General features: G+C 36.4%; 1 protein-coding gene across 1 annotated transcript in view; it reads left to right on the forward strand.

Annotated features, from left to right (window-relative positions):
• LRRC7 (leucine rich repeat containing 7) overlaps window positions 1-14,885 on the forward strand; it is a 396,137-nt gene that overhangs the window by 272,723 nt on the left and 108,529 nt on the right. The window contains exons 9-11 of the mRNA XM_081144600.1: window positions 163-237; window positions 6,214-6,358; window positions 11,115-11,187. Of these exons, the coding sequence (XP_081000726.1) occupies window positions 163-237; window positions 6,214-6,358; window positions 11,115-11,187 (293 nt within the window). The remainder of the gene's footprint in view (window positions 1-162; window positions 238-6,213; window positions 6,359-11,114; window positions 11,188-14,885) is intronic.

Raw genomic sequence — 14,885 nt, forward strand, 5'->3', positions numbered from 1 at the left:
ACCAGTTTTGCTGGAGGTTTGTTAAATTTGGAATTTCTTGGAGGATTAACATTAGATTCCCAAATATAAGTTCCAGACCAAGAAATTACATCTTGTCTTATAATAAGAAAAGACTAATTTTTGTTTGCTTCCCTCTCTCCTTTCTCTCCACCTCTCTCCCAGCCTGAAGTTCTGGATCAAATACAGAACTTAAGGGAGTTGTGGATGGATAATAATGCATTGCAAGTGCTGCCTGGGGTATGTAAGTTTTTATTATACCATGTTGTCTGGCATGTGTGTGATATATTAATTGTAATTGATGATTCTCTTAAATCTCAGTGTTTGCATTTCAAAGTAGTAACACATTTGTTGGGAGTATTCTGTTACCAAGTATTTTTCACCAATTTGTTTTTGAGTATTTCATATACCCTTTGTGGCTGTTACAGGTATGTAAAATGTATGAAAGGCTTTTCTTGTTCTCTTAGGAATATATTTTTTCATTTCTTTCTACATTTACTATTTTTTTAAAGCTGAAAATATTACATTGTTATATTGTAGAAAAAGAGATGCTGTGTATAATATCAAGTCTTTGTTTTGTGAAATCAGCCTTATTCTTACATGTAACTAATTAATGGTTTCTGATCATAATGTTAGATCTCTTCTACAAAATAAAAATCTGTCTCTTCTACAAAATAAAAATTAAATATCACTGTGCTGGTGATATTTAATAAAACCCATTTGAATTTTTGAAAATGGCAGGGATCATAGGTGTTAAAAACAGAAAGTAAAATTAGAGTCAAAATTTTTCCTCAACCTATGGGCAGTAGGTTTGCCAAGCAATTCATCTAGTGTAGCTATTCCTCTTTTTCCATCCAGTGAAAGAATGACTTTCCATAAAACATTGCCTCTTGCCTCTCACAATACATGCATTCAAATAAGGATGTGTACACACACACAGACACACACACACAGCAAACACAAGACTCCCAGTGGCGACAGACAATTCCAAACTTCTTGCATTAGGCTAAGTAGCCAGAGCAGCTGAATTTGTAATACTTCTTCTGCCACTGAGATTTAGGTGCATGTTCCCAAAGCCAATTTTATTCCTCTTTTGAACTGACATTAAAATTTCTTTAAATGATTACAAAAGCCACAGGAACAAGAAGCTTATTCTCTTTTGAACAAGTGTGAGACCACACAAAGAAGAAACTCTGACAAAAGATTAGGGGAAAAAATACTTCCTTTTCTTATTGAAAAGCTACATTTCTACTATCATCACAGAGACAAACCAGAACACCATGCATATCTTCTATTTGTTGATTTATTTTTTTAAATATATCTTTATTGATTTTAGAGAGAGAAAGGGAGAGGGAGAGAGAGAGTTGAAACATCAATGATGAGAGTCATTGATCAACTGCGAGCCCGCAACCCGGGCATGTGCCCTGACTGGAAATCGAACCTCCATCTCCTGGATCCTAGGTCGATGCTCAACTGCTGAGCCACGCCAGCCAGGCTATTTGTTGATTTATTAAAAAATCATTTACCAATACACCTGTCTGAACCAGAAACTATGCTAATGTCAGAGTTACAAAGATAATATATACAATGATCTTGAATATGTTTGAGGAGCTCACACGTAACAGGAGAGAAAGACCTGGATTCCACTACATATAGTAGAGCCTAATTTGTGCCATATTGAAGGAATGTACCAATCGTGGGGCAACACAGAGAAGACACTCATCAGTTCCCTCTGCAAGATCGAGGAATCAAAATGTATGTCTAGTCAGAAAAATTTCCACCTGCTTCTTTAATATATTTATTCAAAAACACACAGCATTTATCACAGGCTAAGCATTTATCTAGGTGTTTTACAAATATTGACTCCAAATCCTCATAATAACTATGAAATTGGGTTTTTACCATCCCCATGTTATGGAGGAGGGAAGTGAAACAGAAAGACTAAGTAACTAAGTAACTGTCCCAAGGTCACACAGCCAGCAAATGCGGAACTGTAATTCCAACCAACTCTGGAGGCTGTTCACTAAGATGCTCCTTAATTTGGTCTCTATAGAATCAGTAGAAGGTGTAAGTGACAATTAGGTTTATCTTCCTTTTCACAATCATTACATTCCCAAAATCCAATCTTGCAAATCAGTTCAGACCTCAAATTCCTTAGTAAGCTTATTATCTAAATGACAAGGCAGTATGAAATCTGTAAAACAGATAACTCTGCGTAATTTGTCTATTGCAATAGCAGATTTTTCTCGTATACTGAGAACTTTAAGCAGACTTCTCACTTTAGTGAGTACACTTGAATCTCACATTTTGCTATACTCCTTGTGGGAATTCCCACAGCTCCCTGTTGTAACTGGGCATGGCTTTCTGAATGTCAGTGCTGGCAAACGGCTTTTATACAATCACCTGGAAACACATGACTTTGAAAGGCTAATGTCGGATGTGGTCTTCAGCCTGTGTCTATCCAGTTTCACAGAATGAATAATCTGAAATATTTAGTGTCATAAGACACAGGAATAAAAGCAAGATTATTTTATTATTAGTTCATGTGTCAGAAAACATTAAGTTAATACGCTTTTTAAACAACTGTGGAAGCCTGGGCTATCGTTTTCCCACTGTTTTTCATAAATCAGAGAAGAAAATAAATTATGAAAAATTAGTCTTCTACATAACTCTGTCTTGTGACCATCCCTCTAAAATCAATCAACCAAAATATGACTAAACGATGTATTGAATCCACATTTATTTTTAAACAAGCTCCAATATTTTCTTTTGCTTGTGATGGCTCCTGCTCTTTCCATTTGCTCTCCACTGTTCACCTAAACAGCCTCTGTGTCCAGGGGGATGTTGGAGGGATAATATCCTCAAGGACTCTGAGATCCTGGGACTCAAAGACCTTTATGACTCTAAGATACTGTTGCCTTTATAAGGTATTTGAGAGTGAGGGTTTTGATCAACTAAAAATAGCCTGGCCCGCGTGGCTCAGTGGTTAAGTGCCAACCCATGAAGCAGGAAGTCACCATTCAATTCCCGGGCAGGGCACTGCCCCGGTTTCGGGCTCAATCCCCAGTAGCGGGCGTGCAGGAGGCAGCTGATCAATGTCTCTCTCATCACTGAAGTTTCTATCCCTCTCTTTTCCTCTCTCTAAAATCAATTTTTTAAAAACATATTAAAGAGTTTTTTTGTTTCCAAAGAAATAAAAAGATGTTTAGAAACTTCAAAGCAAGTTGTGCAAGTTTATTGAGTTGTGCTGGAGAGAGCAATGAAGGAAGTTTCAAAGAAACTTTATCCTTGTGATAAAGGAACAAGAAAAGAGATGCACACCCACATAAACACATATATCTTTTTTTTTCTTGCTCACCACAAGAGAAGAATGAGATAAAGCAATAGAATAGTTCCTTGGGGTGGGAAGCTATAAGCTGAGTGACAGTGTTTTTCCAAGTGACATATTGCTACGCATGGTGAGAAGCTCAGCTCTCTGGCCTGACTCACCCGAAGGACTCGGTCCCTAGCCTGGCAACTATTAACCTACTCCAAGGCTTTGTTCCCACTGTCTGCCCATATGGGGAGCTGAAGAAGCAGGGCTAGAGCTGCGTGCTGGGCTAATTAGGGAGTTAGAGGGCAGAACTGCCAATAGGCTTTGTAGTGTGTAATCCAATAAAAGTGAGTTTAAATTTAGCTCCACCCCTTCTTAACAGGGTAACCTGGGAATGTTACCTGGGGTAGATGCTGTAGTGTGTCTTCCTTCTTCTGGAATGAAGAACTTACTCTGTTTCCCCAGCTTCTGGGGATGCTGCTTGCAGCTCTCCACCCTCTTCAGGAATTGCCTTCAGCTGAAGAGAACCTCCTTGCCCAGGGCCACACCCCTATTCTGGGAGACCTCCACCCACTGACCAGTCAATGCAGGGCTGTAAAAGCCCGGCCCCTTCACAATTCTATGGCAGTTCCAGCTTCAGTGCTCCTTAAAGGGTCAGCTGAAAACTTCCGCAAGACTTGACCACAGCCGAACTTCTTCGCCTGCCCAATCCTACTTCCTTCCTTACCTCTTCCTTTCCACCGGTATTGATCCTAAGAACATTCTCTCATGAACTTCTCTTAGCCTCTGCTTCCCAGGCGACCCAGTGGGTGACATTACTTAACCTCTAAGCTGTAATGTGTTTGAAAGAGCAGATTCTGAGTCAGTAGGTCTGGAGTGCGTCTAAGAGTCCAAATTACTGACAGGCTCCCAGGTGGTGTCCGTGCTGCTGGTCTGCAAAACACATTTCGAGGAGCAAGAATATAAAGTATTCCATCAAGTAATGAATATAAAGTACTTAGCACAGTGCCAGCTGTGTGCTTGTGTGGAATAAATTTATTTCATTTACTTGGTTAATTATACTTTGTCAAATAAGTAGAGACAATATAGTAAAGTGGACACAGGTAGAGACCAGACAAACAGATGAGCCACTGAACACTGGTACATGTGGGACATTTATTGGCAAGACATATCCTTAAAGAAAAGGAAAATTAAGACTTTCATCTCGCTTGAAGTCCTATAGTCCATTGTCTCAACGAAGTGATTACTGTTGCCTCCGTGCCCAAGGTCTGACTTGATTCTTTCCCTGTCCTCAGCAATCAGTTACTAATTCAGTCACTCCACTCCTAACTTTTTCTTCGGCCCTCTTCATTCTCACTTCTGATGCATGAATTCAGGTCCCTCTCACCTCCTCAGCTAAATTGCTTCCAGATCTTTCTAATGCGTCACTCTGACTCCAGTCACGAATCTTCTCCTTAAAATTCCCTGAAGTTATCATTTCAAAGCACACATCTGGTCATGTCATTTTCCATCTGAAAAGCCTTGGATGGCTTTCCTTGCCTGTTAGATAGAGTTCGTATCTCCCTGCATAACATGTAAGGCCTTTCAACAGCTCGCTTCTTATAATGCTGACTTCATCACTATATCCTGTCACTTTGAGTTTCCCACCCTTCCTCAAGCATGCTGGGCCTCTTCACACTCCTCTGGGAGCGTATGTGCTGTTCTCTCTTCCAGGTACGGATTCTCCTCTTCTTGACAAGTAGCATCTTCCAGGCAATTTGCAGCCTTGTGTTTCTATTGCATGGCCTATATGCATTTTTTTAGTGCACATATCGTAGGGTATATACGTATTTGACAGTCCCCTTCACTACTCTGAGCTCCTTCATGATAAAGACTTTGTTTCATGACAAGTCTCTCCTCACCCTCAGCTGACTTAGTCATCGTTGTTCTCCAGTGTATCACACAAGCCCTGACACACAGTAGATTCTCTAAAAGGACTGTTGAAGGAATCTGCAATCTGCTTAGTGTAGGGTAAAGTCCAAATCGCAATTTAAAATCTTTCTTTTGCATTTGAAATTTTAAGAATCGACATGTCAACATATGTCAATTGCAAACATATGCTCTGGTGACAACTTTGTGTTTATTTAATTCAGTGGCAACTTTGAGATTATTGCTGTGTGTTTTTTTAACTGCTGTATTGAAATAAAGTTCACCCATTTAAAGTATACAATTCAGTGGTTTTTAGAAGACTCACATAGTTGTGCAGCCATCACCAAAATCTAACTTTAGAACACTTCCATTACCTCTAAAAGAAGCCCTGAAGCCATTAGCAGTGACTTCCATGCCTCCTTCCCCCAGCGTCTAGCAACCCTAATCTACTCTCTGTAGATTTGTCTACTCTGGACGTGTCATATAAATAGAATCATACAATGGCTGGTCTTTTGTGACTAGCATCTTTCACTGCATGTTTTCAAGGTTCATACATTTTGTAGCATGTATCAGTGATTCATTTTTTACTGATAAATAATATTCCAATGTGCAGATATACCACATTTTATTTGTCCGTTGTCAATTAATTGGGTTGTGTCCATTTTGGGCTGTTGTGAACAGTACTGCTTCGAACATTTGTGTTTTTGTGTAGACATATGGTTCATTCTTGAATAGATACCTAGGGATTACTGGGTCATATGCAAACTCTAGTTTAACATTTCAAAGAACTGCCAAACTGTTTTCCAAAGCGGCTGCACCACTTTACATTCCTACTAACAATTTACAATAGTTACAGTTTCTGCACATTCTTACCAACACTTGTTATTGCTGTAGTTTCTTTTAAAATTAATTTAATAGTGTTGTGGTTTTTACAACTTTTAAAATGTCTTTTGAAAGTCTCTTAACTAACCCTGAGTTTATGCAATGTCATCAAGTCTATAGGGAAGTTAAAGATGTTGGTATACCTGGATATGTCAAAAAACAGAATAGAAACAGTTGACATGGACATTTCTGGATGTGAAGCCCTTGAGGACCTCTTACTATCATCCAATATGTTGCAACAGTTGCCGGACTCCATAGGTGAGAATGTATTTTGTCATAAATGTTTGTCAAATTTGGCATTTGTTTTGTTCGCAGTATAGTTTGTCTGCAGATGTGGGGAATATATTGTTAGCTTGATATTAATAAATTATCAAGTCCATTATTCAAGATGATAAAGTAGTATTTTACGAATATCTTAAAATTAAATGGTAACTCTAGTTATCAAATTCAAGAAGGCTCTCTTATTAAAATGATCTTACTAAATTGATATATTTAAAATTTTTTCAGATCTCCTAAGTTGTAAAATGTTATTGTAAGGAGTATATATCTTAGATTTATAGTAGTTTGATAACTATGTATGTCACCTTTTATTACAGTAGCTTCTATTCACATAGTGTTGCTCTATTCTATTTCTAATATGTTGTAACATTCCTATGATCTAGGAATAACATAAAGATGTAGAATAAATACAATGGAACTATATCTTATAGTTCTATTACTTTTAAAAAGACACATTGTCATTTACTTGCTGAGATTCAGGAGGGCAGATCATTTGTCTGTTAGTATATATTAAACACTCAATCCATTTTGTTATAAATTTTTATATGAGTAAGATAATAAAAGAATCTAATTTAAATAATGAGTAAATTTTTATAGCTATCTTGCTATTATTATTTATGAGAGTACTCATCAAGTAGAGTAATCACCAAGTCACTTAACTATGGAATATACTTTTTAACACTCTGAATTAAATGTGTCATATGTTCTGGAATGTATTAATAGTTCTGAAAATTAAGTCACCACCTAGGTAGCCGGATTGAAGGGAAGCTAGAAGACAAGGCAGCTTCCCCAAATTATTCTTCAATATCCTATCGCTTCCAGTTTCAGGCTAATAGAGAACATAATTTTAACAAAACAGGCTAGCTTTACTTTTCTTTCTAAATTTGATGACTTTTTTATTTATATAATCACATATTTCATAGCATGTGATTATATAAATATTGTATCGTATTTAACATATGATTATATAAATATTATAGTTGTATTTCTCCAATTTGCTCTGTCATAAGACTAATCTGAGCTTTATTAAACACTTCCACACTTGCAGGCTCTTTCTCTGAAAATTCCGATTCAGTAAGTCTGTGATAGGCTCACTATTCCTAGATCAAACTTATGATCAAGCAAGTTTAGGAAATACACTTTTGGGCAATAGACGGTAAGGACATACAATGGTAAATAGAGCACCCTCTGGTCAAGATACACTCCTACTCAAACACCACTCTATACATCTTCGAAGAAATAATGAGAATAGAAAAATAACTTATAGTCATCACTGCCTCGTTGATATGAGGAACTATATCTGGTATATGGCAAGTGCTCCTTAAATATTTAGAAAATAAAATAATTTAGCCATACTTAAGAAGAATGAACATCTATCTACCTGAACCTAAGATAGAATAAAAGCATACCAGTGACCCCAGGCCTGATGGTCTCCAGACTACAAACAGCAGTGGCAGTCTTAAGTGCCTTTCCTGCAGTAAAAACAAACAAAAGACCAAAAAAACCCAAAACTTTAAGCATAACAAAGAAACTCAAATTTACAGGGGATTGAAGAAGGGACCCCTTTTCTATGAAGAGAGAGAGCAAAAACCTACAGCTGATATGTGGAGCTAGGGTGGAAAGCAAACACATATACAGATTCACTGCTAAAAACTGCGGCAAGTCACAAGCTGGTTTGCACTAGATTTGCAACATCCACATGGGATGAGAGCACCATGTTGCTAATATAAGACCTGGTTCTGAACTCTAGAAACGTGAGGGTCAGGTGGAGGTAATCATAAAACTGCCAGACAGGCAGCAGTGAGCATAGATATTGAGAATACATTCACCCTCACAAATGAGCATTTAAACAAAAAAATATATATTTAAGCTAATATTGTAATGGCAACCAAATATTCAAACTAGCAGGAAAATTTACTTCAAGGGAAATCAAAGTTATCAAGCAATGTAAAAAAAGATTTTAAGTATGTGTAGATCTTCAAAGAGATAAAAGGAAGGAAAACAGTTTTTTTAAATAATAAGAACTTATAAAACAAAAAAGAAGCTATGAATATGAACAGGTAGTTATTTTTAAAATAACCGATTAGAAATCCTGGAAATAAAAATGTCACATAGAGAAATAACATAGGATATAATTATTTGTTTAAAATATTTTTCTTTAAGAAAGCAAGCTAGGAAATTAGCCTGCTGGTCTGGGAAAGGCAGCTTTGTTGAGATTCTGGCTTTTCTACCAGCTGTGTGACCTCAGACAAGTTCATTTTGAGGATTAAATGAACCAATCTATGTAAAATTGTGTGGAATAATGCCTGGAACATTGTAAGTACTCAATCAATGTTAGCTGTTATAATAATATAATAACTATTATAATCAGATTTAATGAGTGCATGGCTATTTGGCTTTCAAAATTCTATTGCATATGTATAAATTTCATGTAAATATTAGCTATATTTAACAAATTATATTAATATTTTGATATATTTACTGCTAATTATATAGATTTAGCTAAAATCATAGTAAAAGGCCTTCTTTCTCTTCAGTATTTCCTAGTTGGGAGTTTAGGATAAAGAGGTTGGGGACTGGGGAAGGGTGTGAGTAGAAGGAAAAAAAAAATAAGATGAAATACTTTTGCTTCCTGGGGGGTAGACAGAGCGAGTCCAAGCAGATGTGTTATAGAAATGCAGTAAAAGCATTATCTGCCAAAGGAACATGAGTGACAATGACAGTGAGGCCACTGGCCTAATTCCCTTCCAAGGGCAATCAGATTCCTACAAAAGCTCCCGTGTCTGTTCAAAAGGCGCCCTTTGGATGAACTGTGCGAGTGACAAAGTAGCCACATCGCAAATGAGTGAGGTTCCTTCAACTCCACAGGCCAGGAACTAAGCAGGAGGCCTAACTTGCTTCAGGTTTCAAAGCTGTAGAAACTTCTGTCAATTGTCAGAGCTGCTCCCTACTCCATTCTTCAGAAAAATCCGTTGCTGCAACCTCTTGGCCCGAGTCCTTAAGCTGCCTCGTGATTTTCTCACTCCTGCATCCCCCGGGGGACCGTGCTTCTCCTAAGGAATGCTTGCACACCCGCCTGCTTCATGGGGCTTGCTCAGCCGGCTGCCACCCGGCCCCAAGCTTCCTGTGGCCCAGGCACGGGACGCCGAGACTGTGGGCCCTCCTCTAGCCCCGCTGGTGGGCAGGCGCAGTAGTTTGACCGGGGTTAGCAACTCATACAAAACTGACCTATAATTCCCAGGCCCCCGTGTTCTTTCCACAATTGACGAACAAGCTCAGTCTTTTTTGTACACTCCCAAGGTTGATATTTTAACATCCACACCGGACAAGCTAAGGTGACTCAGTCACCCTTTGAACATCAATGAATAGGACAGTGGGTGTTCTGACTTGAGAGATAAATGACCCCAGTGTGGATTGTCCTCTTTTTCAGGTGCTGCTGTTTTCAGCACTGTGGCCTGGGGTCACAAGCTGATGTATTAGGCTCTAAATATTGAAGGTATTTTCTCAAAGCAGCCTGACAGTGGTGGCACTTTCCTGCCTCAGAGCAGAGATTGTGAGTGCTTCTGAAGACTGTGCAACTGAGCATACTGAAATGTAAAGTGCAACAGCGGCTTTATTGCACAATTTGGGGGGCTTATCTATGCCTCGGAGGAAGCCTCACAGCACCCGAGGTGGGCGGGCATGACCTATAGCAGCGCCTCTCAAAGCGTGTTCACGGAACCCCGCCTGTGCGGGCACTCTGCAGGCACGCACGCATGTGCCAGGGTAACTGGGCAGTCGCGCTGCTACATGAGTGTATTAAAAACTCCTAGAAAACTCATTTTAAAAATCTGTTTAATTTTGTTTAATTTGGCATTTCCCAAACACATTTGACCTCGGAACCTACTATATCCTTCAGAATAAGTTTTCTGCAAAACAAGTAGTCTATAACTTATATGCATGTTTCAAATGTGAAACAAAAACCAGCCAACTATTAATGCTTTGCCCTCGGATTTTGGCTACGTGAGCCATCTTGATATTATAGGTTCTGCTATGGCTGGTCAAAGGAAGCTGTTCTTCAATTACTCCGTGGCTAATATTCATTAAAACCCTGGGACTAGAGCAAGCAGTAGGGTTATGGAGGGCATAAAGCAGACCGGAAAGATAAATCGTTGAAACTTCAGTTCTTGGCAAGTTCTGCATAGTGTATTAAAAATTTCAAGTTTTTGTGCTTACTGCTGATCCAAGTCAAGGATTTATGGTCGTAAAGAGTGTGACGTCCTGTGTTGCAGTTTTCCAAGTCTATAATTATAACCACCGCGTTGTAATACTTCAGTACCCGTTTGTTCATTAGTAGGCTTAATTCAGATTTGTTTTCAACGCGTACGACAATAGGAATGTTAGTCATTAATGCTTAGGAGTTAAATATTAAATCACAGCTGGCTTGAAAAATTGTGGTCCATTTGCAGCATCATAGAAAAGGAAAATGTGGTAGCATTACTGTCACCTCAGGTGTCTGTGGAGCATTATGTTTGTTTACTTGTCTGCGTTGATGTACTTGAACTCCCATTGACATAAGTTTTTTGCAACTGGAAGCTCAAATCTAGACTGCGCACAAATATCAGTTCATAGGTTGATATAAGCAGAGTGCAGCCAATGAACAAACATTCACCTCGAGCAGTTCTTGTATTTCTTTTATAGTGCATTTCCCATCAGAAATCTGTTCCTGGGTATTAATAAGGCTTCTCTATTTTAGGACTGTTGAAAAAACTGACCACTCTGAAAGTGGATGACAATCAGCTTACTGTGCTGCCCAATACAATCGGAAAGTAAGTGCCCAAGTTCCACACCTCGGCCTCTCTGAGGCCAGAGACAGAGGGATTGGCTGAGCTTTTTACTTCAAAACCTTTTCCACGACGGATACCAATAATCTGGTTCATGTGTAAACTTATTTTAGGCCATATTTTATTTATTATTTATGTTTTATTATTAGTTATGTATTTGTATATATCTTAATTTAGTTTTATATCTGAATATCACACTGACACCTAACTATATAAAATCATGAAAAATGCTTACCATGACTCTTTCATAAGCAAAGTGATTACCCAGGCTATCAATTCTACTCTTGCCTGTAATTTTCCACATTATTAATTTGGTGTTTTCACTGAGTAGTAGCTCTAAATTCACTTGAATATGTCTTAAAATAAAATCAATTTAATCTGCATTATGTATACATTACCATTAAATTATTAGTAACAGTTGATATTTATAGAAGTTTAGTGTATTTTAGAAGCTAAGGAGTAACCAGCTGTTTTAGCTTACATTTTTAAAAGCTTCAAGATGAAAGATCATCATTGCCTTTTAAGGATAAAATATATTTTATTTATTTGAGAGCAATTTATATCTAATTTTATGTTGACTTTAACATTTGGTTCTCATATATATTATTACCAGTGTTTATTATTATTACCATATATATATTATTACCAGTGTTTCACTGAGATGCTTTTGTTTACAACTTATATAAAGTGAGAAATCAATAAGGTGTCCTCATTGTGAAATTATGTAAGACCATTTTATAGGGATCTTGCTCCACATCTCAGTGTAAAGAGTTATATAAATCCGTAATTTAACAGATTTGGGTATACTTGGGGTGGGGGGCTTTTTTTAAGAAACAGTTTTATTAGGTATAATTGACATGCAATAAACTGTACATATTTAAAGTTTGCAATTCAGTAAACTTTGACATGGATACAAAGCCATGAAACCATCACCACAATCAAGATGGTGAAAATATCCTTCAATCCCAAAGGTTTTCTCATGCCCTTTCCTCTCCCCACTCCTTCACCCCAAGTTGGCAAGTAACCACTAACACAGAAAACTTCACTTTCCAAGAGTGGAACAATTGAACTAAATTCAAGTTCCAATGTTCAGACTCAATTGTTTTCTAATATTTTAATGTCCTCACCATACCAGTATGTGTCATTCTACAGTTGCTTCCATTTTCTCCAATATAAAAGTAGAGACAAATTTACTTTCTTTAGGGGTACACAAAAGTAATTATCTTTATCAGTCTGATGCTTTTTAAAAACTCTTCCTATCTAATTATATCCTTAGGCACTAATCTTTCTTGTTAGATCAATAATGAATCCAACGCCATTTATCTCTACTAAAGTTATGATTGGTATTTCGCCACTATGTTCATATTTCTTATATAAATTTATAGAAACTAATAACTAGATCTGTGAAGACAAGTTAAAGAGGTTGGATTATCTAAAAAGAGAAAATTAAAGTTACTTTTTCAGTATGCAAGTAAATTGTATGCTAGGTTATTTACATATGTAGTTTTCTTTTCATTTTAATTTTTAAAAATTGATACTTTTTTCCTTAAAAGTATAAAAAATATTTACCAAAGATAAATGGACCTAATCAATCAAAAGGTTGATTACTAGTTTAGAGGGATAACGGTTAATAATCTTATCATAAAAGCTTCTTTTTCGAAGTTATTTTTAGTGCCACTGTCATCCTCTTTTTGTTTCAGGGAAAATAAAAGGGAAGTGTTAGAGGAATGGACTAATTACAAAACAGAACTTTTTTATAAAGCAGTAGGAAGTAAATGGGAAAAATCTGTCTCTTCTGCTCAGTTGTTCTGTGAACCTAAAACAGCTCTGAAAAATAAAGTCTATTAAAAAAGAAGAATAACAACTGACAAACTGGGTTATTTGGACTTGGGTATTGGCACACATTTTGCCAAAAATGAACAAAGTGAGCTTGACAGTTCAAGAAAACAACTGACAGTGTTTGTTGCCAACAATAAAATTAGAGCTATTAAGCAAAAGTTAGAATTTTGGAAAATTCTATCTGCCGCTGTGAGCTTGACAGCTTCCCAATACTTAAAGGCTTTTCTGATATTATGAAATGTGCCAACATTTGGAAAATCTGTATAAATTCAGTGGAGCAGCATCTTCCAAACAACCAACGCATGAGTTATAAAATCAGACATGAGTAAAAGACCCATTCAAAGAGCAAAATAGACCAGTTGGCTTTAATGTATTAGTATAAAGAGTAAGAAAAGTTCATTGGTATAGTTTCAGATTGCACATTGCAATTACCCCTAAGTAACTGCCACTTGTTGAGTTTTGGTGTAATAGCAAAAATAATCACAATTATCTTAAAAGGTTTTTAAATTCTTCTCCCTTTTTTAACTACATATCTGTATGAGGCTGGATTCTTTTTTACATAATTCAATCAAAACAATATACCCAACAGATTGAATACATAAGCAGATAAGAGAATCCAGTTGCCTTCTATTAAACCTAACATTGAAAAGATTTGCAAAAATAAAAAGAATGTCACTCTTCTCATTCAATGGTTTTGTTTTGGAAAATATAGTTACTTTGTATAAAAATATGTTACCTATATTAACATGTTATTGGGTTTTCATTGTTATTTAAGAACAAAAAATAAATAATTATTTTTAAAATTACTGTTTTAATTTATAATATGGTAGATTCCAATAGACATAAACAATATAAACAAAAGTTCTTAAGGTTTACCAGTGATTTTTAAGAATATAAAGGGGTCTTAAGACCAAAAAGTTTAAAGATTTCTGTTCTATATCACACCATGGATTGGATAGTAAAATTATGACTATTGTCTAACTTACGTTCACACTTAAAGATAGCACCTGTATACAAATGTGTTGTATTTACACTAATAGCAAAAATAAACTAAATTTCTAAAACTTTATAGTACACCTTAATAAGCAATCTGTATGAAGTAAAAATAATAATAATTAGTATTCTTATTATAATGGCTTTGTTTTCCTTAGAAAATTCAGAATTGATAGATCAGAGGTTTAGTTCAAGGACAAGAGTTGAAATTTTATCATGATCCTATCAAATGGCACCCAGATCACATACAGAACCATGTTTTGTAAATAGTGGAATAATGTATATATTTTATTATGCACCACTCTACTTAGAACTCTGAGGACCCAAATCCTAGAAATGTTAAGACCAGCAGCAGCAACCAAAAATATTTTTATTCTGCACATAGAATGTTTCCATATGTTAGATTTGTCTTTGGTAATTTTTAATACTCCAAATATTAAAACTGGAAGAATTCATTTTTCAACATTTTTCACATTGAAATCAATTCCATGACTTTCTTGCCAATGATGTAAAATTGTTTCTTTTTTCTGTTGAACCTTAATTTGTGCCTAGGAATACCAGCTGCTCTAAGAATTGAATGTGCAGTGAAAATAATAGTAACTTTTTGTGTGTGTTCACATTGCACCAGACACCAGGTTTGGTGGTTTGCATACCTTCTTATGTAGTTAAAGGCCCATTAATACTATTTAATGTGTATTGTTATCTCCCCATCAACAAATACAGAAAGTCAGGTTAAGAGAAGTTACCAAATTTCAAAGCTAAGCTGCTAATTGAACTATATGTGATGCCTCTTAATATATGTGATAGTTGAGTCACATATTTTGTAATATTTGGTAATTTAATGGGCCCCA

Source organism: Miniopterus schreibersii (assembly GCF_964146895.1).
Source record: "Miniopterus schreibersii genome assembly, chromosome: 8".
NCBI lineage: Eukaryota > Metazoa > Chordata > Mammalia > Chiroptera > Miniopteridae > Miniopterus > Miniopterus schreibersii.